Source organism: Ctenopharyngodon idella, chromosome 22 (genome assembly GCF_019924925.1).
Source record: "Ctenopharyngodon idella isolate HZGC_01 chromosome 22, HZGC01, whole genome shotgun sequence".
Classification (NCBI taxonomy): Eukaryota; Metazoa; Chordata; class Actinopteri; order Cypriniformes; family Xenocyprididae; genus Ctenopharyngodon; species Ctenopharyngodon idella.
Window position 1 is genome coordinate 2,841,803 of NC_067241.1, and position 27,306 is coordinate 2,869,108.

Consider the following 27,306-nt stretch of genomic DNA (forward strand, 5'->3'; position numbering starts at 1 on the left):
AATGTGTCGTCACGAGCCGCAGGGTTTAATTTGGATTTGTTTGTGCATGTTTTTTTAATTCTCATAGATGGTGTTACCGTTTCAATGCATTATATGACTGACAGACCGCAATGGTTGGAGTTAAAAATCATCATTTGTGTTCTACTGAAGAAACAAAGTCACCTACATCTTGGATGCCCTGGGGGTAAGCAAATAAACATCACATTTTCATTTTTGGGCGAACTATCCCTTTAAACTACTGCACACTGAATCCTGTTAGAGAATGAGGTGTTTAGCGTCATTGGTAATGCATTCGCCTCGCATGCTAGCGGCGATCGGGTCGGGGTTCGAGACTGACTCGGAGCAGGGTGATTAGGATTGGAGTGTGAGTTTTGTAGGCGGAGCAATGAAGAGAGGGGTGGGTTTGTTTAAGTTGATTTCAAATATCAACAATGTCCAACAAAGAATTTGTGAAATAGCCCATGATTTTTTCTTTTTTTTCACATAGCAAGTTCCAAAACCTTTACCAAGTTTTGTACAATTCGGATGAAGTAAAAAAATTCTAAAAAAAAAGAAAAAAGAAAAAAAAGACAGAAGAGCACCAGAGGGTTAAAAAGGAATATATATATTTTTTAAATGCTTCTGCAATAAGGCTATTGATCTTTTATGATACAAAGATGCAGAAATAAATATGAAGATGCTTCAAAATATGAAGCACAAACGCTTTAATTAAATAAAATGTAATTATTTTTTTTTTTTTTTTAGTTTTTAATGTTAATGTTTTAATGTTTTAATGTTAAAAAAAGCAAAAAAGCAAAAACTATTCCATGTCTATGAAATATATATAATGTCATGTCATTTTTGGATAACAAATAATATCCAGCATGGAGTGCACGATGAAAGGTGGATGTTGGCATAGCTTGGGCAGAGAGTGCTGGTGAGAGGAGAGCTCATCCTTCTGCCCTCCTGCTCACAGTGAAGGACCTTCAGTCGTCAGTCGTAGGCGTTGACGGGCTGGCGTGAGCATCAGAGACTGTGTGGAGACACTAATGCCCTTGTTAAGCAGTGCACAGATGGTTGCACAGCAGGGGCAGGGTATTTTTAGTGTACATTTTGGAAGGGTTTCCCTGCAAACGTCTTAGCTGATGATTTTGTGACCTTTACAGGTCACTTTATGGATTCTTCCAACAGACACAGATGGAAAGTCATTGTACTACTGTATATTATCCCAGCATAGTTTGCAATGGCACATGCATCTTTCATTGTTCTTACATTTGCTCATGATGTTAATAACTGGTTTTAGTTGATGTTGGCATCCAGACATGTTTGTTTTATCAAGCTGTGCCAATTGACAGTGCCAATCCCTTGCCATCCTTCTTATTTATTTCCTCCGTGCAGCCCTTCATCATGATGAACAAAACAAGAAAAAAGGAAAAAAATCCCGCTACTGTTATAATACAGTTAATCAGACTCATTTACTCAGCTCTCGTGATTTCCTGACCTTGTACACGTGTTTATGAGCTTGAAGTGGTAGCGGAGAAGTAACATCTGTGTGGCCGGGCTCAGCTCTTATCTAATGGTTTGTAGGGGCTTGTTTGCAGATGTGATTCGGCAACTAAATCAGGCTAGAACAGCTGCCACACAAGGGCCGATCATGATCCCACCAGCGTTCACAGGCTACATAGACACCAGACGTTCACAGAGCTCCAAGCTGTATAAGTCAATGGTGTTTGAGAGACTGAAATGAGACGGCAAAAAAGTCTCCTCTGGCTTTGATTTTTAGCAGCTTAGTGAGAACACAATGAGCTCAAGGGAGACAAGAAATATTGTATATACCAGTTATATTATGGTTAAATCTGGTGAGATTTACTCCACATAGAACCCACATCAAAGCTGTAAATATTCAGTGTCTACACAGGCCAGTTAGCACTATGCTAGTAGACTAAACTTCTAGCTTGTTAACTGAAGGCTTTCTGAAAACAAAGAAAAGGAAATGTTTAATTTGGCCTTTTTTTTTAGATTCTGTAACATCAACCTTATTTGTCAGCGCTGAAGTAAGCTATTTCCTGTGAATGTTCGAGACTTTAGTTATAGGTAAATAACTATGAGTGCAGTAAACTGTAAAACTTTTAATGTTTTCAACCAGTGTGTTTATGATTACCATAATAATTTAAACAGACTGTCTATTTACACCAAGTGTAAATAGTCCACCTTGTTGACAGGGGCTATTTACACTAACTCTGCCTACCACTGTCTGATTGAACCTGACAAAATTACATATCGTCATATCCTTAATTAGAGAAAAGTTGCTCCGGCTGCTTTGTCTGGTGTGGGAGTGGCAGAGGATAGCTGTCACAACGAGCGAGAAAGGTTGACATTGAGAAGCTAAATATCAAACCTCCGCCTGTTTTAAACAAACGCTGAACAGAGAAGAGTCTGCTGGCAAAAAGAGAATGCGACAGAGCTCGTAATAAAACAAGAATCAACATTGGCTTGCATTTGATTTGGTCGACTATGAGGTCCTGTTGAGACGCCTGGAGATATCTGTGGGCTTTCGTGGCGTAGTCTTACAGTGGTTCCATTCTTATCTGACCAACAGATGGTTTAGTGTTCGTATTGGTCATCAGTCCTCCTCTAGTATACCTCTCAACTGTGGAGTTCCACAGGGATCAATTCCATTTTTAATAAATATGGTGTATCCTTTCATCTATACGCTGATTCTACTCAGATCTCTTTTCCCTTAAAACATAACAATAAAAATGGTTTATGACCACTGTTGGCCTGTTTAAAAGAAATTAAGCTGTGGTTTTCAAGTAATTTTCTAAATTTAAACAAAAATAAAACTGAAATAATTCTATTTGGGCCTAAGGAAAACAGTGTGTTTGATGTTGACTTTGGTTCTCTTGCCCCATATGAAACTCAGTGAGCTAGAAATCTAGGCGTTCTGTTTGATCACAACCTAAAATTTGATAAACAGATCAGTGCTGTTGTAAAATCATGCTTTTTCCATCTTTGCCAACTCTCTAAAGTGAAACCCTTATATATATATATATATATATATATATATACAGTATGTATAAGTTCACCCAAAAATTTAAATTCTGTCATTAATTACTCAGCCTCATGTTGTTCCAAACCCGCAAGATTTTCGTTCATCTTCAGAACAGGAATTAATATATTTTTAATGAAATCTGAGAGCTTTCTGTCCCTCCATTGACAGCTACGTGACTACCACTTTGACGCTTCAAAAACTTCATAAAGAGGTCGTAAAACTAATCCATATATATTGAGTGGTTTAGTCCAAATTTTCTGAAATGATTCGATCATTTGATATGATGAACAGATTGAATTTAGGCTTTTATTCACATATAAACATTCATCAACTCACACATCAGTTAACGTGCTTGAGCTTCACGTTTGCTTGATGTGTGAGAACCAATGAGGTTCATTCTCCTGTTACGCAGCACGTTTGAGCTTCAGCAAGAACCAGTGTGGTTCATTCTCATGTTACGCAGCATGTTTGAGTTTCCTCAAGGACCAGTGTGGTTCATTCTCATGTTACGCAGCATGTTTGAGTTTCCTCAAGGACCAGTGAGGTTCATTCTCGTGTTACGCAGCACATTTGAGTTTTAGCAAGAACCAATGAGGTTCATTCTTGTGTGTTACGAAGTATGTTTGAGTTTCAGCAAGAACCAGTGAGGTTCATTCTCATGTTACGCAGCACGTTTGAGCTTCCTCAAGGACCAATGAGGTTCATTCTTGTGTTACGCAGCACGTTTAAGCTTCTGTAAGAACCAATGAGGTTCATTCTCATGTTACGCAGCACATTTGAGCTTCCTCAAGGACCAATGAGGTTCATTCTTGTGTTACGCAGCACGTTTGAGCTTCTGTAAGAACCAATGAGGTTCATTCTTGTGTTACGCAGCACGTTTGAGTTTTAGCAAGAACCAATGAGGTTCATTCTCGTGTGTTACGCAGCACATTTGAGCTTCTGTAAGAACCAATGAGGTTCATTCTCGTGTGTTACGCAGCACGTTTGAGCTTCCTCAAGGACCAATGAGGTTCATTCTCATGTTACTCAGCATGTATTGAGCTTCCTCAAGGACCAATGAGGTTCATTCTTGTGTGTTACGCAGCACATTTGAGCTTCTGTAAGAACCAATGAGGTTCATTCTCGTGTGTTACGCAGCACGTTTGAGCTTCCTCAAGGACCAATGAGGTTCATTCTCATGTTACTCAGCATGTATTGAGCTTCCTCAAGGACCAATGAGGTTCATTCTTGTGTTACGCAGCACGTTTGAGCTTCCTCAAGGACCAATGAGGTTCATTCTTGTGTTACGCAGCACGTTTGAGTTTTAGCAAGAACCAATGAGGTTCATTCTCGTGTTACGTAGCATGTTTGAGATTCTGTAAGAACCAATGAGGTTCATTCTCGTGTTACGTAGCACGTTTGAGCTTCTGTAAGAACCAATAGGTTCATTCTCATGTTACGCAGCACGTTTGAGCTTCAGCAAGAACCAATGAGGTTCATTCTTGTGTTACGCAGCACGTTTGAGCTTCTGCAAGAACCACTGAGGTTCATTCTCGTGTTACGTAGCACGTTTGAGCTTCTGTAAGAACCAATAGGTTCATTCTCATGTTACGCAGCATGTTTGAGCTTCAGCAAGAACCAATAGGTTCATTCTCATGTTACGCAGCATGTTTGAGCTTCAGCAAGAACCAATAAGGTTCATTCTTGTGTTACGCAGCACGTTTAAGTTTTAGCAAGAACCAATGAGGTTCATTCTTGTGTGTTACGAAGTATGTTTGAGTTTCAGCAAAAGAACCAGTGAGGTTCATTCTCATGTTACGCAGCACGTTTGAGCTTCCTCAAGGACCAATGAGGTTCATTCTTGTGTTACGCAGCACGTTTGAGTTTTAGCAAGAACCAATGAGGTTCATTCTCGTGTGTTACGCAGCACATTTGAGCTTCTGTAAGAACCAATGAGGTTCATTCTCGTGTGTTACGCAGCACGTTTGAGCTTCCTCAAGGAGCAATGAGGTTCATTCTCATGTTACTCAGCATGTATTGAGCTTCCTCAAGGACCAGTGAGGTTCATTCTTGTGTTACGCAGCACGTTTGAGCTTCCTCAAGGACCAATAAGGTTCATTCTTGTGTTACGCAGCACGTTTGAGTTTTAGCAAGAACCAATGAGGTTCATTCTCGTGTTACGTAGCATGTTTGAGATTCTGTAAGAACCAATGAGGTTCATTCTCGTGTTACGCAGCACGTTTGAGCTTCAGCAAGAACCAATGAGGTTCATTCTTGTGTTACGTAGCACGTTTGAGCTTCTGTAAGAACCAATAGGTTCATTCTCGTGTTACGCAGCATGTTTGAGCTTCAGCAAGAACCAATAAGGTTCATTCTTGTGTTACGCAGCACGTTTGAGCTTCAGCAAGAACCAGTGAGGTTCATTCTCGTGTTACGCAGCACGTTTGAGCTTCCTCAAGGACCAGTGAGGTTCATTCTTGTGTTACGCAGCACGTTTGAGTTTTAGCAAGAACCAATGAGGTTCATTCTCGTGTGACGTAGCACGTTTGAGCTTCTATAAGAACCAATGAGGTTCATTCTCGTGTTACGCAGCACGTTTGAGCTTCAGCAAGAACCAGTGAGGTTCATTCTCGTGTTACGCAGCACGTTTGAGTTTTAGCAAGAACCAATGAGGTTCATTCTCGTGTTACGTAGCACTTTTGAGCTTCTGTAAGAACCAATGAGGTTCATTCTCGTGTTACGCAGCACGTTTGAGCTTCAGCAAGAACCATTGAGGTTCATTCTTGTGTTACGCAGCATGTTTGAGCTTCTGCAAGAACCACTGAGGTTCATTCTCATGTTACGCAGCATGTTTGAGCTTCAGCAAGAACCAATAAAGTTCATTCTCATGTTACGCAGCACGTTTGAGCTTCCTCGAGGACCAATGAGGTTCATTCTCATGTTACGCAGCACGTTTGAGTTTTAGCAAGAACCAATGAGGTTTATTCTCGTGTGTTACGGAGCATGTTTGAGCTTCTGCAAGAACCACTGATGTTCATTCTCGCGTTACGCAGCACGTTTGAGCTTCTGCAAGAGGTTTGTTCTCGTGTGTCAAGCAGGTTCAGTTGAGCTTTTGTTTATGTTCGCTGATCAATATTTATATGAGAATAAAAGCCTAAATTAAATCTATTCATCATATAAAGCGAGTGTCTTCAGAAAATTTAGACTAAACCGCTCAATTCATATGGATTATTTTACGATCTCTTTTTGAAGCCACAAAGTGGTAGTCACGTAGCTGTCTATGGAGGAACAGAAAGCTCTCAGATTTCATCAAAAAAATCTTTATTTGTGTACCGACGATGAACAGAAGTCTTACGGGTTTGGAATGACATGAGGGTGAGTAATTGATGACAGAATTTTCATTTTTGAGTGAACTAACCCTGTAATTTTTCACAATAACGAAAAGGCTGTGAGGGCTATGTGGGTTCAGTGGATTGTACTGTAGTCTACCCAGACTAAGTGGCCTATTATTGATCAACTGCTTGTGCATTGCAGTCATCTTTGTTTTTTGTAGAATTGCAGTTGCTCATTGTGTTTTGTAAGGTTTTATGTAACTACAAATGATGGGAGAAACAAAGCTTTTTGAAGCTGCAAATCATTCTCTAAACACCACAGGCTGATGACACCTGCTGGTCATAATTGTGTAAATGCAATGAAAACTCAGCACAAACTCACATTTTGCAAACCAATTGCAAATGTTTTCATGAAAGTGTGACCTATTGAATGTAATCTACAAATAATTAAACAATATTAAATATGTTTGGTAAAATTAGTTTTTTTTAATTTTTTTATTAATGTGTAGTATTTCTTGGCACAGTAGGTCAATTAGAAGCAATTAAATATCATTCTCCTTTTTGTAATATACAACACAAGTAATAAAAAGTCATTAAGTTAATTAAGAATAAACCTACATTATAAAAAGCCATTAGACACTCATATACCAGATCAACACCATCTACGTGTGTTGGGTCTCTGTCATATGGGACTTGTCCTCTGCAGTATTTGAGTCTTTTAGGATTTTTTTTTCCATGTTTATAAACCCACATGGCTGCTGATGGCCTGTGGATTTATCTCTGCGCACACTAGAGTGGTGACCCAAAGGGACAGGCTGTTAATTTAAACTCTGGCATATGTCTGAGGGCTTCCTCGTCTCTGCAAATCTCAGAAGCTGTGCCAAGGAGAATCCCCAAGCACCACAGGCCAAAATGCACATTTTGAACAGTATGCCACAGCATCCTTTCCTGTCATATCCATACATGCAAAGTCACTGAGTTTTAAGACTGCAATTGAGTAAAAAATTATAAGTTTTACAGTAAAACAGCTAGGAATAGCAAAAACGGTGTACAAAAACAAAAATGACTTTAACAGTCTCTGAGGAAGATCTTTGATTTTATTTGCATTCTTTAGGAAGTAAAAATAGAATTCAAATGTTCTGTTTCCTTTCAGCAGCCCAGTAGATAAATTTGTTCCCATGCTTGAACACGGGAAACTTGGAAAGAGAGAAAGAAAATACATTAAATAAATAAATATGACTGCTTGCCTAGTTATAATCAAATACTCTATTATTTTTGGGTTGTATTCATACTGATGCACAAGTCAGACTATGATGTAGAGGACGGTGAAAACATGAACCTCTCTCAGTGCACGACTAAAAACAACACAAGCACTGGATACTTTGTGGCACTCATGGGAAACTACCAGTGCAGTGAGAACCAAAGGCTGAGAATTTAAGCAAGTATTCTGTCTGTCTGTCTGTCTGTCTATCTATCTATCTATCTATCTATCTATCTATCTATCTATCTATCTATCCAAGGCTTGTAAGCTTTCAAGGTTGTCAACTCAACATGTGTCAAAATGTCGTGATGAACTTTTCCTTTTATAGTTTTAATTAATATTAATCAATATATAAAGCAGGTCATTACAGCTTTTAGATTTCAAATTACTCGAGGACGATTTAACCTCTCTCTCATTTTAAGTATTAGCAACTTTATTTGGTTGCTATTCTGATGTGCTTCCAGTGACCGGGCGTTAAATAGTGCTTTTAGGATTATTTTTTATCAGCACAGACATATAATGTCCCAATGTGGGCTTGTCCCTCAGTAAATTCCTTTTAAGTCATAGTGGACACTTGGAAAATCCTCCTCCATAGCTGCTGCTATCTTTAGAGATATGCACTACAGACGTGTTACTATGGGTCTTTCTCATCAGGCAGTGATAGTCATCTATTGTGAGGAAGCTTCTGGATTCTGATGATGGACTGATGTTTTGGAGTCATGCCCACTATAATTGAGCCTGCAGCCATGCGGCACTAATGTTCAGTTGAGCGAGGTGATCCTCAGCTTATATCACTGATCTGCCTCTGCCACATTAATCCTCTTAACAGAACCATCCTGATTCCCAACCAAGCCCAAAATCACCTGCTATGGATCGGGGGTAGCCCAGTGCAACCACCATGCACATGTTGTTTGCCCCACTTATTTTTAAATAGTGGCTCAATATAGACAAAAAGACATTTAGAAAATGTAGACTCTATATATATATATATATATATTTCATATATATGTCATATATTATTATTATTATTATTATTTAATGCTATATGTTTTTTTTTCCTCTTTTTTCAAGGGAGGCAGTGTCTCCTCAAAAAAAACTGGATGAGAAAATAATTGATATTACAAAAAAATAAAACAACACAAATATTAAAAATTCTGACATTAAAAAGTGTAAAAGTCACTCGTTTTTATAAAGTAACACTGTTCGACAGTGACACTCGCTGGTAACGTTACAGCCGGAGGCTGTAATTAGAAGGTCTAATTAGAAGACCTTGCCTCCCCTGAGCCCATTAACTTTAAACAGACCCCCTATTTTGCAATGCCTCCATTGCGCAATGATTGGATGTGATTGGTTATGATTGGTTTGTGTAAATCCCGCCTCGATTTCATGCACATTCTCGAATCAGCCTAAATGAAGACCAAGCCGTTAATGGGAAGACTTTTTATCACATCAAAATCAAACTTGAAATGGCCTGAAAACATGATGACTGTAGGGGTTTTTAGTGTGCAATCAGCTTTCATGTCTGCTTTCATGTCATATTTTCATGTCTGTGTCTGTGACCAGTGACCGAGCTTGATGACTGCTGAAAATAAGCTGACTATTAAAAAGAAAAGCTGAACATTAATCCACAAATAAAGTATATTGTTTAAATTGTTACTGCCTTTAGTTATTATTTTGGAATAAATGTAAAAATGCGTAAAAACATTAACTTGATGAAATTTATACTTGGTTTTATTAAATAGACAAACATTACATAGTTTGTGTAAACATACAAAATAGAATTGCTTTTGGTCTCTCTTTTTTATGTAATGTTTATTCAAAATAAAGTGTAATAAGGACGTAAATTTACATTTGATATATATATATAAATGTGAAGACTTTGTTTCCTTATTTTAAAACACCACCACACACCACTGATAGATAGATAGATAGATAGATAGATAGATAGATAGATAGATAGATAGATAGATAGATAGATAGATAGATAGATAGAACCATGGAAAGACATACATGCACTATATTAGCATATATATATTTATTATATTTACTTTACCTGTTAGCAATATCCTAATTATTTAATATATGTTTAAACAAATTGGTCATGAAAACAAGTTATGACAGTAACTTTGTAAATGATTATACTTCAGAAATAAATTGGAGTAGAAAAATAATTGAAAATAATTTTATAATTAGAAGAGCTTGCCCCCCCTGAGCCCATTAATTTTAAACAGACCCCCTAAATCATGCACTGGGTTTGGTGGAGGATAATTGAGAATGAATGGGGGAAAGTCACATAAGAAGAGGCAATGTCTCCATTGTGCTATGATTGGATGTGATTGGTTATGATTGGTTTGTGTGATAAATCCCGCCTCTTATTTTCATGTGCATTCTCAAATCAGCCTAAATGAAGACAATGGCATTAATGGGAAGTCTAATTTAAAAAGTAAACAACTCAGCCACTTAGATATCACCACGTTATTTCACATCAAAATCAAACTTGAAATGGCCTGAATACATGATGACTGTAGGGTTTTTTTTTGTTTTGTTTTTTTGTTTTTTGGTATCTAAGTAACTAAGGAGAAAACTAGTAGCAGGAAACTGAGAGCAAATAAAAACTAACTACAGTAGATAACAAAAGGCAGACATAACAGGAACTGAGTACAATGAAAATGAATCCAAAAATAAGCATAACTGTGACACTGTGCAGTTAAATACTATGCTCTTGCCTCATGGTTATAATCACATTGAGAATTCACAACTTAAGTCTTCTAAATATATTTGTCACGTTTCCGCCCATTGCTGTTTCCTTCCACTCCCCACCAGAGGTCTACTGTTCACCATTAAGACTTGCAGACACATGCAGTCACTTCACTCTGGACTACATTTCCCACAATTCCCTAGGTAGACACTAATCACACACTCACCTGTTTCCCATCAGTGACTCTTTTTAAGCTGCACTCAGACACACACAGGGCTGAGTATTGTTTAGCCTTTGATTGCGCCTCGTATTCGACCTTGTCTCTGTGTTCCTTGTTCCTTGCCTTACCTGTGTTTTTTACCCTGGACTGATTCCTTGTTGATGATCGTTTGCTGCCACCCTGTGGATCTGCCACCCTGTGGATCTACCACCCTGTTGTCTCGATTCCCATCGTTACAATATTAAAGGGGACCTATTATGTATGTGAAGTTTTAGCTCAATACCGCACAGATTTTTTTATTTTTTTTTTTTTTTTTTTTAATAGCATGTTAAAATTGCCACTTTTTGGAGGTGAGCAAAAACACAGCGTTTCAGTGTGTGCCCTTTAAATGCAAATAAGCTGCTGCGCTCGGCCTAAGAGGGCAGAGCTTCAAGAGCTCGTTCTCCCCTGTCAGGATGCACTATAATGTCAGAAACTGCGACTATATGCTGCATGGAGATAGAACAGGTATAGTTTAGTTTAGTTATGGTTATAACTTATATTGTCATCTTGTTTTTATCTGCTATATTAGTACAAGCATGTTTACTGATGAGTTTTATAACGTTTATTGTACTTCACACAAAATATGAAGCGTCTGTTTTCACTCTAGAAACTCATTGTAAGAGCTTAATAAAACACAGTGCAAGTGTGCATTAAAATATTATCCATAATCTCTCTCTCTCTCTCTCTCTTGCATTATCATCAACATACATAGCGAAGTACACAGAAACACTCGTTACAACTAACAGTAAACAAATATATAAAGACCTTATGCCTTTTCATGCCTTTTATGCCTTATGCCTTATGCTTCATAAACTGGTAAACTTTATATACTTAAATCAACTCCGATAAACTGTAATGAAGTGCTCTCACCTTCATTACTGCCATATCCAGTATCACTCTGGAGACTGTAGGTTTTTTTATTGTTCCTTTGTATTAACATTCATTCACAAAGCAGTCCGGTGTGAAATGATTCACACAGACGAATTTCGGTAGAGTTGAGGAAGCATTTTCTTCGAAAACAAAATGAATCCACCTCGTCTTCAGCAGCTCAGATTTAGGGAGTAAAAGGAGAGAGCTATGTGGATTAATCCATCCAGCTACAGAACACCTAAAACACTTGGGAGACATTCTCGTAACTGCAGCAATATACCCGTGGCCATAGTGGCCAAGCCTGGGGTCCGGGCCAAGGCCACGGAGGCCACACCACCATGGCGCCCCGAACGTCCTGATCCGCCATGGCTTCCCGAAGGGCCAGAAATGCCATGGCTTCCTGAACTACCCGATCCGCCATGGCCCCCTGAACTGCCCGATACGCCATGGCCCCCTGAACAGCCGGCTCCACCCTGGAGGCCTACTAACCTGTCAGCACCGGCCCACGACCTCCAGGGTGCCCGCCCCCTTCCCTGGTTGGACTCCTTTTGGCGCAAGGTCGTGCCTTCCGGGAGGGGGCAGTAATGTCAGGGTTATGTCTGTTTGTTGTTTTTCTGTTTGCCTGTTTAGTTCTAGTCTGTGCTTCTTAGTTGTATTCTAGTTTGTTAATTAGTCCTGTCCTCATTAGTATCCTTAGTTACTCATTTGACTAGTGTCCTTAGTTCAGGTGTGTCTTGTTAATTAGTCTCATTTGCTCCTCTGTTTGCCTTGTATATATTCACTGTGTTCTCCCTCAGTCTTTGTCGGTTCTCGTTTGTGTTTGGTGTATGTTGTTTTCTCCTGGTTCCTATGATTAAAGTTTGTTTATTTTATTCTCCTTCGTTGTGCGCTTTATCTACAACCATGCACCGTGACAACAAGGAGATGGGCCGTCTTTGACACTGCATGTTAAAGGACCTGGTTTAATAATAGAAGTCACTGTTTGCTTTAATGGCCAGACAGAGAGAAATTGATGAGAGCATGTTTTGGACTACAGCCCACAGGTCATTAATCATCACATCACAGCGGCGCTGGTCAGTGTATAATTAATCTCTCTTAACAAGAACAGACCAGACATGGATAGTTACAGCAGGGTGCTTTTATCTGAGAATCAATTATGGATTTTCATTTTCACTATGTATTCACTTATGAAAGTAAAGTTGTATTAAATATAGTCATGAGTATGTCTGAAGTTAAAAGTGGTTACTAGGGTGTTGCTAAGCAGTTGATAAAGTGTTCTGAGGGGTTGCTAGGTGGATGCTTGGACATTCTGAATGGTTACAAGGGGGTTGCTATATAGTATATATACACTACCGGTCAAAAGTTTGGAAACATTACTATTTTTAATGATTTTGAACAAAGTCTCTTATGCTCATTAAGGCTGCATTTATTTCATAATAAATACAATTTAAAATTATGGTTTTCTATTTTAATATACTTTAAAATATAATTTATTTCTGTGATGCAAAGCTGAATTGTCAGCATCATTACTCCAGGCTTCAGTGTCACATGATCCTTCAGAAATCATTGTAATATGCTGATTTATTATCAATGTTGGAAACAGTTGTGCTGCTTAATATTATTTTATAACCTGTGATACTTTTTCAGGATTCTTTGATGAATACAAAGTTAAAAAAATATCAGCATTTGTTTAAAATAGAAATATTTTGTAACAATATACACTACTGTTCAAAAGTTTGGGGTCAGTAATTTTTTTTCTTTCTTTTTTTTTTTTTTTTTTGGAAAGATATTAATACTTTTATTCAGCACGGATGTGTTAAATTGATAAAAAGTGATAGTAAATATTTATATTGTTAGAAAAGATTTATATTTTGAATAAATGCTGTTCTTTTTAACCTTTTTTTCATCAATGAATCCTGGAAAAAGTATCACAGGTTCCAAAAAAAATATTAAGCAACACAACTGTTTTCAACATTGATAATAACCGAGTATCAAATCAGCATATTAGAATGATTGCTGAAGGATCATGTGACACTGAAGACTGGAGTAATGATGCTGAAAATTCAGCTTTGCATCACAGAAATAAATTATATTTTAAAGTATATTAAAAAACATAATTTAAAATTGTAATAATATTTCACAATATTATTGTTTTTTCTCTATTTATTATGAAATAAATTCAGCCTTAATGAGCATAAGAGACTCTGTTCAAAAACATTACAAATAGTAATGTTTCCAAACTTTTGACCGGTAGTGTATAAAAATGTGAAGACTTTGTCTCCTCATTTTAAAACACCACCGCACACCACTGATAGATAGATAGATAGATAGATAGATAGATAGATAGATAGATAGATAGAACCACAGAAAGACATCAATAAAACAGCTTGAGAATAATATCTCACGTAGCATTACATTTACCTCAGACAAGTCGTTTACTTTCCACAGCATATTAGTTCACTAGAGAAATGAACTCTAGAGGGGAGCATTTCACTAAATACATGCACCAAATTAGCATATATATTCATTATATTTACTTTACTTGTTAGCAATATCTTATTTATTTAATATATGTTTAAATAAATTGGTCATGAAAACAAGTTATGACAGTAACTGTGTAAATGATTATACTTCAGAAATAAATTGGAGTAGAAAAATAATTTTATAATTAGATTTAGGTACTTACAGAACGTCATGTTTGTGTACCGTTACAATACATAGACAAAGACGGACAGATGAATAGATAGACAGACAGACAGATAGACAGACAGTCAGACAGATAGATAGATAGATAGATAGATAGATAGATAGATAGATAGATAGATAGATAGCAGCAGTTTTCACAACAGAACAAAATCAGTGACATCTGATGCAAGCCACAAATCAATTTCTCAAATCTTCAGATAAACTGATAGTACTCTATCATTTCAGTGACCCCCACACCTGTCTGTTGATGATGAGTTGATCTGTAAGTGTGCAGGATGAATCGTTGAGCCGCTGAGGTAGTGATCTTTAAATAAGCAGGCTCAGGATTGATGTGATATGTAACCGATCGGTCTGGCGGGTACTGATGCTGGATGATGTAAGGCTCTAGTCAGGTATATTCAGCTTTGGTTGATCTACACTCATCAAATGTGTCTGGGCTGCCACCGGTTAGGCATGTCCGACGTGTCGTGATGAATATAAAATCTATCGTATGACAGGTAACAGCTGTTTTACAAGGGCGATCAGACGTCTCTCGCTGTTAAAGGTGAGAAGGTGAGCTGCTGAGGAGAGATTGGTTACAGCAGTGGCTATATGGACCTCCATTAAAGTTTAATCTTTAAAAATCTGACTTCATTTTATTGTTGTGTGATAGCCAATTCTTCTGTTTCTTGTATTTTTTTTTTTTTTTTTTTGGTCATTCTGTGTATTTTTGGGTGTATATCCAAACAAATGTGTGTGTGAGTGTGTGTGCTTGCGTGTGTGTGTGCGTAGTTGTTTGCGTAGTGTCAGCTCTAGTTTCTCACCAGCATAAGGTTACCCAATGCCGACTTTAATAGATTAAGCCACTCTGAACCCAAATGTAGAACAAGCAACAAGCAGAAACAACAGCCGGACAGGAGACCCCTCTCTCACGAGAGGTAGGCCTGTATCTGTGTGAGTGAGTGAGTGAGTGAGTGTGTGTGTGTGTGTGCATGTTCAGTTAAAAAAATGAGTATTATGCAACATCTGTTCAAACTCCTGTTGAGGAAGTGTTCATTAGGGTAATTTTGTTCTGAATCATCTTTAATTTCAGTGTTTTGTAAATGTTGCTTTTAATATGCTCTATATGCTCTGCTTTGAAGTGTGAAAAATTAATTTCTCAGATTACTGTTTAGAACTAAAATAGGCTTTTCTTTCAAAATATTTTGATTTTTTTTTTTATTATTAATATAGGGTAAAATATGACATAGATAGCTAGATATGTTGTGTGATATTCACTTGCATGATATAATATTCAATTTGATAATTTATTGTAAGGGTTTGTAATAGTGTTAAAAATTTTCAGCTAGAACCGAAAGCAGTTTAACAGCCTGAAGGCTTAAAAGAAGCATTTACATTTCACAAAGAGGTTTTATTCTCTGGTGCTTTAAAGATGATATGATCTCAAGAACTATAATGAAAAGTTTTTCAAATTTAAAAGATCCATATAGTCAAAATAATGAACCATATACAGTGATAAATGTTCTTGATATGAAGAGGATTCTTTGATGAACTTAAGATGCTGCTGCTGCAAAAAAAAAAAAAAAAAAGGAGATTTTTTAGAGTGTAGAGATCAATTAAAATATAGAATGGAATAGAACAGAACAGAATAGAATAGGGTCTTATATTAATTTGAATTTACTTCCATAACTTTCACATCATGTAAAACATCAAAAAAGAAAGATTTAACCATAAAATAAAATTTTCTAACTATAATAGATGATTGTCAGAGATTTTATTAGATTTTTTTGTTTGTTTGTTTGTTTGTTTGATTGATTTTATCTGCCCACAGTGGTGGTGTTGAGTGACCTTGAATAGATTCCTGTAAAAGTCCTTATCCTGCTGAACAGCACTGATCAGCATCAGTCACTTGTCTTAACAACATTTTCTTTTCTCTTCTTCTCTTCTTCTCTTCTTCTTCGTGCTTGTATTTTTTTCCAAATAAAATATGCCCTGCAGTGTTTCTTCACCCAGTGTTGGAATTTATTTCCCTCGTATAATGACTGCCTCTCTCTCTCTCTCTCTCTCTCTCTGTCTCTCTCTCTCTCTCTCTCTCTCCGTGACGCACGTTCTCTGTTTTCTGGTCAGTGGCAGCTGAGCAGGATGACTCATTTTTGGCATCTTTAATTAAACATCTGTCCGCGCCTCTCAAACCACACTCCTGTTTGAGATTTAGCCTGATAATGCAGCACATCTCTATACATGCATGAAATCAAATCCGGATACACTTTATTTCGATGGTCCATGTTAGACATTCTACAAACTAAAAGTAACTTTGCAACTACATGTCAACTAACTCTCATTAGAGTATCAGTAGACTGTCTTCTTAATATCTGCTAACTCTTTATTTTGATGCTCCTCCAACAGACATTATACTGACTATGAGTAACTTTGCAACTACATGTCAACTTATTCTACTAACGGTTGCACTTTATTTTACAGTATTTGCACTTTCAATGTACTTACCGTGTTCTTAACAAAAAAGTACTGAATAATATAAGGTAACTATAGTTATTGTACTTACTACAATAAGTATATAGTATGAACATGCGAAACAGGACTGTAACCTAACAATCTATTAAAGGGTTAGTTCACCCAAAAATGAAAATTCTGTCATTTATTACTCACCCTTGTGTTGTTCCACATCTGTAAATTCATCTTTGTTCAAGCGACGTGAGTGCTTTGTTTGTGGGTAAAAAAAAAAAAAAAAAAAAAAACATAATTTACCACTTTAATTACAAAATAATATTATCCAAAGCGTGTTCACGCAACAATGCTCTCGCGTGAACACAAAACGCATGCGTCATGATGCCTTCGTGAACACTCGCGTTGAGTTGACGCGCAAGTCTGAACACAACACACATGCGTCGTGACTCGTGATGCTCTCGTGAATGCGCATTGCAGATCGATATTTTTGTAAGTAAAGTGGTAATTTTTTTTTTTTTTTTTTTGCAAAAACAAAGCACTCACGTCGCTTCAAAAAATTGAGGTTAAACCACTGAGTCACATGGATTACTTTAATGATGTCATTCCTACCTTTCTGGACCTTGAAAGTGGTAGTTGTGTTGGATCTCTATCGAGGGACAAAAAAGCTCTCAGATTTCATCAAAAAGATCTTAATTTGTGTTCCGAAGATGAATGAAGGTCTTACGGATGTGGAACGACACAAGGGTGCGTAATAAATAACAGAATTTTCATTTTTGGTTGAACTAACCCTTTAATACTCTAATGAGAGTTAGTTCACATGTAGTTGCAAAGTTACTTTTAGTTGGTAGAATGTCTAAAGTGGTTACACTTTATTTTAAGATGTCATGTTTCAATGTAACTATACATTGTAGTACAAGTACTGAGTAATATAAATTAACTATGTGTACTTACTAAAGGGTTGGGGTTTGATTAAGTTTGGTTTAGGGTTAGTTGCATGTAATTATACATAATTCATAGTAGCCAAAAATGAACTTTCTTTAATCTATTATTATTATTATTATTATTATTATTATTAGTGCATGGCTCTTTGGTAGCAAATGTGTTTGAAGTGGTTGCTTTTAATGATTTCTAGGATATTCAGGATGGTTTCTAGGGTGTTTCATAGAGTCTGGTCTCATTAGAAAAACGTACCTTTGGGAATGTTTTCGCGAGTCGCAAAATATGTACCAATGCGTACATATCACTGCAGTTTCAATATGAAATCTCCACTGAGTGGCGTGTTAATTTTATTTTTATTTTATTTTTATTTTTTTTGGAACAGATAAACGTGAATATGGTACGTTTTTATAACGTTGGTTTTTATACAAATCACCACAGTTCTGATTTGAAATTTGTCCAGTGGGTGGCTAAAATGCTCCATTACGTTTTAAAATAACGTACCACCAACACTACACCTAAAACTACCCGATAATGTTATCAACAGCAATTGTGACATAAAAAGCATCCATAACCATGCCGTTTTAGCTTGTTTTGATCTCTCATCTTTGAGCTCTTTTACCGTGACTCGTTTTTCCCCGGATTCGTACCTAAGGCTTCCTCGTCCTAAGTACAACTCCATATCAGCTGAGCTACCAAGCAAGCTTATTAATCATAACATAATATTGTGCAAGGAGACGTGAAAACAAGTCTTTAATAATCCATAATATGTTCATTTTTGTTGGAAACTGCAGTGATATGTACACATTGGTACGTATTTTTGCGACTTGCAAAAACATTCCCACAGGTACGCCTTTCCATGAGACCAGGTTGGAGCGAGTCGTGATGATTGCTATTTGGTTAACCAATTCAAAGTAGATCCATCTTAAGTCTCTGAGCTCATCCCTGATATTGTGGTCTCTAGATTGAGCTCAGACCCCTCCTTCAATGCAAGTCTATGCGATTTTGCACCTGTTGTCCACCATGCAATAAGTCACTTAGAAGAGTACTAGAAGAAAGTAGATTTCAGGTATCATTCACATTCACAGTACAAACGTGTGGGATGAGTAATGCACTTAAGTTTATTATCTAAAGGCTGAAGAGTTTTTAAATAAATAAATAAATAAATAAATAAATAGTGAAATTAAAAGTCATAGGCACCACTCATAATCATTTTGATTTTGCTAATATGTTGTATTTGTATTAAATTGAAATGTTATTGGTTATCGGGTTTAAACCAGAGAGAAATATTGGCTCTACACAGTCCTGTTACTAATGACTTGTACAGCTTGGCTGAAGGCACTGCAGCATTTCCTCTGAACCCAATGCAGGTCAGTGGAATAGTAAGTGAATTAGATGAGGGGCGATTGTTTTCCCCACAGTCTTGGCCTTTACTGGGCCAGCAGTTTCTCTTTCTCTCTCAGCTTCCTTCACTCTGCTGCTATCTCTCGACTTCTCTTTCGACAGATCTCTTATTCTCTCACACCGACTCGCAGGCCAGGACTCTGGTGTCAAGTGTTTGACAGGGGTTACACTTTAGCTGAGGTGATGTCCGGCCGACTGTTGTGTCAGAGGTGTGTCACCATAGATACGGGAAACGTCACATTAAGAACAGCAGGGAACCCGTCCAAATGTCTGGTCAAATGTACGAAACGCGAGTTTGTGACAGCGAGAGGAAATGGGAATGCAAAGAATCTTTGCAACCTTTTAGCATTTGAGAGTTAATATGAATGGATGCCCAGGTCACATTTCACCCCAAAATAAAAAGAAAAAAATACTGAATTATATTTTGTATAAAGCCTGTTTTAGGACATTCATAATAATCAAGCTTTCCAAATTCTCATTCATGTAATATGTCCAGTTTTTAAACGTAACTATTTATTATTGTTTAATAAAAATGTTATAATTTATTTAAATTACATTAAACAGTAAAACAACAACAACAAAAAAACGATCCACCTTATTCCTGATGAGCCTACTGCGTTTTGAATTATGGATGGCACTTCCGGTTTGGGGAACTTCCATTCTAAAACACTGAAACGAATCATTTCAAATCATAAGGTTACACTACAAATAAAGCTTATCCATCAGTTTGACTGAATGAGCTGTCAATTTTCCTTCATGCTTTATTTTCAGACATCATGAGAATAACGTAACACTTGGTATTTTAACGTGACATGTTATAACAAGAATATCTATGGCAAGAGCTCTTGGAAAGAATCGCATTTTGGGGTTATTCATTAACTGTTGAAAGTACCTTGTTGATGCTTTTACACTTTTACATGTCCCTTTAGGGCCCTATTTTAATGATCTAAGCGCATGGTCTAAAGTGCACAGCGCAAGTGCACTAAGGGCGTGTCCGAATCCACTTTTGCTAGTGTAACGATGGGAAAAATGGTCGGCATGCCAGGTGCATGGTCTAAAAGGGTTGTCCCTACTCTCTTAATGAGTAATGGGTGTGTTTTGGGCGTAACGTGCAATAAACCAATCAGAGTCTCATCTCCTATTCCCTTTAAAAGACAGTTGCTCTCATGCCATGGCGGATTCACTATTTACATGGCGGAATTCACAAGCGGAAAAACTAAACGCTTCTCTAACGAGGAAACGGATCTGCTCGTGCGCGAGGTTAAAGTGTGCGGGCAGACCATCTACGAGACAAGCCGTATTCCAGCAAAGCATTTTTATCTTTATGCACACGATAATAATCTTTTACATTGTAATCCTTTTATTTTTAATATTTGGCATATTTGTGTGCTGCTGCACGTCCCTGTGTGTGTAATAAGCAGAGTGTATGCGCATCCCTGTATTGTCACGTCCCTGAAATACGGCCCATAGGAGCGTTTACTAAAGTCGCGCCCCTATCGACAATAGGACACTTTAATTTTAATTTATGAAATACGACCCATAGGAGCGTTCGCTAAAATTGCACCCCCATCGACAACAGGACACTTTCATTTTAATGTTAATGCATTGTTCCCTTTTATCTGCGTCATATTTCCGGATTCGCGCAGCTCAATTGGCAGAGCATTGCAATATATAACAATATGCAATCATGCGATCGTAGGTTCGATCCCAGGGAACGCATGTGCTCATAAAGTGTATATGCGCTATAAATCACTAAGGGTACGACAGATGTAACACGACACTGTCATTATTTTTATGCCAGCTAGAGGGCGCATGACTTTAAAACATAAATATAGGCCATAATAAGGTGCTTGAAAAACGACCTATAGGGTCGTTTTTTTTTTTGGAGGACAGTCTCCCATGGGCGCACAAATGGGTGCAAATGCATTTATTTAAACAACTTGGTGCAGGACATGAAAACTAGCAAAAAAACACTTGCATCATGCATGGTGTCGCATTGCGTCGGGTGTATGATAGGGCCCTTAATGTTCGATGGTTGAAGGGCGAGTAGAGTAATGTCATCTCATTGTACCCAGTTTAAAAAAAAATTTATATATATATATATATATATATATTGTGTTCATAGAGCGAGACTTTCACTGATTGTTTACAGAAGTTACACCCATAATTTGCGCAAAGCATCATGAGGCGTAGGAATAAGGTGGATACCAAAATCTATTTAAAATACATTTATTTCATACTTAGCATACTTCAAATCCATTAACATGTTTACTGACACATCACCTAAGACTTACTGATAAAAAAATATAATTAAACTTTATTTGGAGTATTCTTTATTGCAAAATGCACATTTCTTAATATTTTGCCTAAAAAGTGTTTCAATATCACAATTAATAAGGATTGTATGATCTTTGTATAATATCAGTCTTTAAAAGCAAGATATTTAAAGTGTACCTAAAGTACACTTGCAATAGTTTCACTTTAGCACAATCAAATATACTTAAGTATATCTTTAGTTGGACCTCAGCACTATTTCAACACAATTAAAGTGCATTAAGTACAAAATTAGTTGTTGCAATTACAGGGTATTTGTTTTTTTAGCAGATACATATGTAAATGTATTTGTATTTCAAATACATTTTAGTATATTTTTTTCACTGGGGAATACTACCATGATGTATAAATACTTTTGGTCCCACTTTATATTAAGTGTCTTTAACTACTCTGTAGTAACATTTAATAATCATTTGATACAATGCACTTGTGTAAATATACGCATGTACAGTAATTAATTTACTGTAATTATTTTATGTAATTACATCTATAATTACACTGTTAAGCCTTCCCTTACCCCTTAATGCCTTAACCCACCCTTAACCTACCCATATCACTAAACCTGTACATCAATACATCAACACAATAAGTATATTTTTATGCAAGTACATAGTAAAGACACCTAATGTAAAGTGAAATAATATATCATCAATTGAAATAATATATTATTATTATTATTATTATTATTGTATTACAGTAATTGAGAATTGGAGGAGGACATGTGTTTAATTGTCATGAAAAAATCTAACAATGAAAAAGAAATATAATAGTACTAAGAGCAGAAGATGTCAGTCTGAAAGAGGATGTTTAGTGTTTCCTTCATGGATTGTGATAGACTTGTGAATTTTGCCAACACTCCCACATTTGCAGTGTAAAATAGATTCACAGCGAAAACAAAAATAACCCAGCAACGACTGACATTTTTGGAAGTGTTGTGACGCTGACACCTCCCAAAATATGTCAGCCTTCACCAGCTGCTCTCCTCAGGGTTCCACTCAGACCAGCAACCAAGAAACAATTTGCCTCTCAAACACCATTTACTGGATTAGTCTGAGTTTTATTAGGCAAAAACACGCTCTAACACTTCTTCTTTGTTTTGCAGGTCCCAGCACTGTGGATTCTTCCTCAGTTTGTTGACCTTCACCTCAAAATCAAATGCAGAAGAGCATTTGAAATATTGAACCAGTGATTTTGTTCTGGTGAAGGTTGAATTGGGTGGTTGTGTGATATCTGGGGCCACATGACGGTCCAGGCTGGAAGGATAGAGGTGGCGCTAGTTGACTTTGACAGTATGGAGAATACTGAAAACGGTGTGGACAACTTCAATGACCCAGACTATCCCAATGAGATGACGGCTTTGACGGTAGAAATGCCAGAGTTTGGGCCTGGCAGCACCTACTGCAATGCTGCAAAAGTGTCACCGTTTAAAGAGAAGACCCCACAAAATCGGGATGTACCGCAATCACCTATCCTTCCCCCTCACACGAGGAGAGGACGTGCTAGCTGTGCTAGTCTAATTTCCAACTGGAAATTACTTGTGAACAGCGAAGGAACACAAAGCGAGACAATCTTCAGTAGACTGGCCAAAGAATGCTACGAGGACTTGTTTGTTGATAAGCGAGTCCTTGATGATGGTGATCAGAAGGTCATCATTAACATCGCTGGTCTTCGCTTCGAAACCCGCCTGAGGACCCTCAACCAGTTCCCTGACACTCTTCTGGGAGACCCAATGAAAAGAATGGGCTTTTTTGACCCGATGAGAAACGAGTACTTCTTTGACCGCAATCGTCCAAGCTTTGATGGGATCCTGTACTACTATCAGTCGGGGGGCAAGATTCGCCGGCCTGCGAATGTACCTTTAGATGTCTTCGCAGATGAGATCATTTTCTACGAGTTAGGACAGGAAGCCATGGACCAGTTCCGCGAGGAGGAAGGCTTTATCAAAGATGTGGAGATCCCGTTGCCGTCCAATGAGTTCCACAGGCAGTTCTGGCTGCTTTTTGAATATCCCGAGAGCTCAAACGCAGCCCGAGGGGTTGCTCTTGTGTCCATCTTCGTCATTGTCATCTCCATTATCATATTCTGCTTGGAGACTCTCCCAGAATTCCGTGAGGACCTGGAGATTTTTCCAACTGCTGGTTTTTCCCTCAACCAAACACATCCCTCGGGTTCTCCTCCAAGCGCCTCTCCCAAAACCATCACCAGCACCTTCTCCGACCCCTTCTTCATCATAGAGACCGCTTGCATTATCTGGTTCTTCTTCGAGCTCTTGGTGCGTTTCCTGGTCTGCCCCAGCAAGCGAGAATTTTTCAACAACATCATGAACATGATTGACATCGTCTCCATTATTCCCTATTTTGTCACTTTGATAACTGAGATCGTGACTACCACCAATAAGTCCAACACAGGGCAGAACATGTCCCTGGCCATCCTGCGAATCATTAGACTGGTGCGAGTCTTCAGGATCTTCAAGCTTTCCAGACACTCCAAAGGGCTGCAGATCCTGGGCCAGACGCTCAAGGCCAGCATGAGGGAACTTGGGCTGCTCATCTTCTTTCTCTTCATCGGCGTCATTCTCTTCTCCAGCGCCATCTATTTTGCTGAGGTGGACGACCCCAACACCCAGTTTGTTAGCATCCCTGATGGATTCTGGTGGGCAGTAGTTACCATGACCACTGTGGGTTATGGGGACATGTGTCCCATTACACTAGGCGGTAAGATTGTGGGCACTCTATGTGCCATTGCTGGGGTGTTGACCATCGCCCTGCCAGTGCCTGTAATAGTCTCAAATTTCAACTACTTTTACCATAGAGAGACAGAGCAGGAGGACAAGCAACCCATAGTTGAGACAACCGATCAAGGTTTAAAATCAGGGAACAATGCAAAACATGAAAGTAGTTCCTCTCTGAACAAGGCAAATGGGAAATATTAAAACCCATATCGAAACTATAGAGGGCGCAGCAGGATAAGAAATCTTTGGAGTCCATATTTACGCTCCATATCCGACAGTAAATGACAAACAATTGCATACTCCGAGAGTGCTCCACAAGATATGTTTGATTATACCATCTGGATGCTCAATATTCATTGGATGAATGCGCATTTTAAACAGCTTATTGTACACGTAAGTTAATCACCGTTCTAAACTAATGCGCTGCTGCATTGTCAGACACACACACATACAGACAGTAGCACGTACATCATGTGCAGATCGCGCACACACAGAATCATTCAGTAGCACAGAAATGGACTGTCAACACTGTTCTGTGATTTATCAATACAATAGCTTAGAAACTGAAAAGTTCTAGCATATATTCTTTAGTAACTAAAACCCACAGCTTCACTATTAGTAGAGAGATGCTGCCAGGTAGAATTAATTCACATGCAATCACTCTCTCAATAATGCATTCATATAAATGTAACCTTACTGTGCTAATTTATCTCTATCTGATTTAGAACGAAATCTGTGAGAGATATAATGACCCAAAGACAAAATAACTTATTAAAATAAGCTGTTATGTAGGAGCAATCATATGCCATAGCTGTGCACAAGGCAACCCACGTTCGAGTCTTAGCTCGAGGTTCAGGATTATTTGTTCATTAATGACGTCATCAGCGTGTAGTTGTCGTCGACTCGACATTCATCACATAAAGTCTTTTACAGTTAAATGCTGTACAACAAGGATTTCTAAGATGTATAAACGAATATTTTACAATTTAAATAATACATTTTTCAGTAATACTTTTTTGTCATGCAGAAAAATGTATTACTGAAAAATGTATTATTCAAATTGTAAAATTAGAATTATGGAATAACTGTAATGCAAATTATTTAAAAAAAAATGTTAATGGTGTTAAAATAGGCATCATTTCCCTAAAGCGAAAAAAGTCTATATTTTTCTATTTATTTTGTGGTGAAATATGATTCAGTCAGGTTCTTCGCAGGTTTTGTGAGATTCAGCCAATGAGTTTCATTTTTAGTGCTTCAGTGTTTGCTAGATTTATGGGGGGAACAGATTGTTATAAAAGTTACCTAACTTGAATGAAATGAATGAGATAACAGTTTCTCTGAAAACATAAGTAACATAAACTAGATTTTTGTTAGATTTTCATCCGTGCATAATCCTATTATTAAATAATTAAACAACTTAAACCATCTCATAATCTCATAAACCTACCACATCCGGTCCACTATGTGTAATTAAAAATTACAGAATCACTCTAAAATTAAATGACAACTGCACTATCATCAAGTGCATTTGGGTGGCTTAATGTTTCCACCAGCAAACTACCGTTTTGGGTAACTTGCAAAACAACGCCTTTAACATTAATCTCTAACACCATTCTCATATTATTCTCTCTGTGAATGTGTTTTCTAATATAATTCCAAATTACGTAATGCATTTCATATTTTTATCATTTTGTATTTAAAATGATAATCATGGTTTGTTGTGGCACTTTAGAGGAAGCTCAGCCAATGAAGAGGAGAATTGTATTTAGAGTTTTCCACTTACAGTCCATATTCATTTCTATGAGCATAACAGTGCCTTTCACTCAAATGGAATAAACCAGGTTTTATATTGAGTGGAATTGATTTCCTCTTATTAATGAGAAATGTTGTCTTGAGTTGAAAGAAATGGACCTATCAGTCTTGTTCTCTCTGATTATCACTTTCTCTGAATCAACAGTTGCCTCAAGAAAGGTTCGAGAAATAGAATTTTCTTTGAGGAAAAAAAGCGAGATAAAGACATTGACTCTTGGATCATTTTGCTTAATAATAAGTGAAAATAAATAGTGTTTTGTTGGAAAGAGGATCAGGGAGCTATGAGCCAAGGTCTCACTGTATTATACCAAGTTGTTTTTCATTTATGGGAATCTTGGTGAGCTGTTTCCCAAGACATATTTGATATAAACACATATTTTCATTGTGTTTTTTGGTGTTAATAACTGCTGCTATTTTATACTTACCTAAAGTTATGTCATTGTAGTATGAAGGAGAAGTAGTGTGCTATTTCTGTTTTAGGTGCAGGAAGGAATTATTAAGTAGCTAATTGTTGTCATTGTTAATCTGACATTTTATTTGCACATTTTGCCTCTATAATGATGGTTCTTTACAGACTAACTGAACGTTGTGGTGGTTGTGCTAGAGAATGAATTGTACATTTGAACGAAAACTTTTATTCTAGAATTAGAATTCTAATGAGAACATTCAAAGCCTTCAAAAATATTAAAAATGAACTTCAGGAACTTGAATATCATGTGCTTAGCCTGACAACTGATCATAGTTGGTTGTACATTTATGACTGTAAATACTGTAAGTGACAACATAAAGCCATTTAATGTGTTAATAACTGTGTTATTACTGTATGTATTAAAATTCTATATTATGTACTTGTTGAAGTGTATGGCATGAAACACATCTCAGTGAAATGAATCACAGCTTGCTGTTGTGATCACTTCAAAACTTGTCATTAGAGATTTGAATTTATCAGCTGAAATAGTGAATTGTTTTTTTTTTTGTTTGTTTGTTTGTTTTTTTCATGCCAACAGTGACTAAGGCTAAAAATGTCATGTCCCTTTTAATGTTATCAACGCAATAGACCAGTTATTTTTTATTTTTTTTTTCTCTTAGATTTTCATAATTTTGCAGGAAAGCAAAGACTTTGCCGATAAACACTGAATTATTCAAATCGCATTTTAAGCAAAATATGGAAATTGTCCTGCAGCGTGACTGTCCTCAACATGAACTGCAATATACAAAAACCTATTAAAATTAATAACGTGGAAAGGAATACAATTAAAAGATACTGACTTTATCTAAATGGAGCCTATTATCACAAATGACTAGTCATGAATTACATATTACCAAAAAGAAAAATATTTTTTTTTTTTTAATTTTTTGACATGACTGTCCTCATTGTATACTGAAACATTCGAAAACAACATAGCTTTTAAAATGGAAAAACTTTAAATAAAGGATAAAGTAAAATAAAATAAAATGAGTCAATTATCCACTAAGCATATGTATATATATATATATATATATAT

At 37.1% G+C, this 27,306-nt stretch overlaps 1 protein-coding gene across 1 annotated transcript; it reads left to right on the forward strand.

Moving 5' to 3' along the window:
- On the forward strand, window positions 1–27,064 carry kcna10a (potassium voltage-gated channel, shaker-related subfamily, member 10a). Its single transcript, XM_051881125.1, has 2 exons — window positions 1–184; window positions 22,361–27,064. The coding sequence occupies exon 2, from the start codon at window positions 22,499–22,501 to the stop codon at window positions 24,188–24,190; it is 1,692 nt and encodes a 563-aa protein (XP_051737085.1). The 5' UTR covers window positions 1–184; window positions 22,361–22,498; the 3' UTR covers window positions 24,191–27,064.
- The last annotated feature ends 242 nt before the right edge of the window (window positions 27,065–27,306 follow it).

What these genes read in the sequence shown, in the direction of transcription:
- kcna10a (XM_051881125.1), top strand. Translation starts at nt 22,499, where the DNA reads ATGACGGTCCAGGCTGGAAGGATAGAGGTGGCGCTAGTTGACTTTGAC.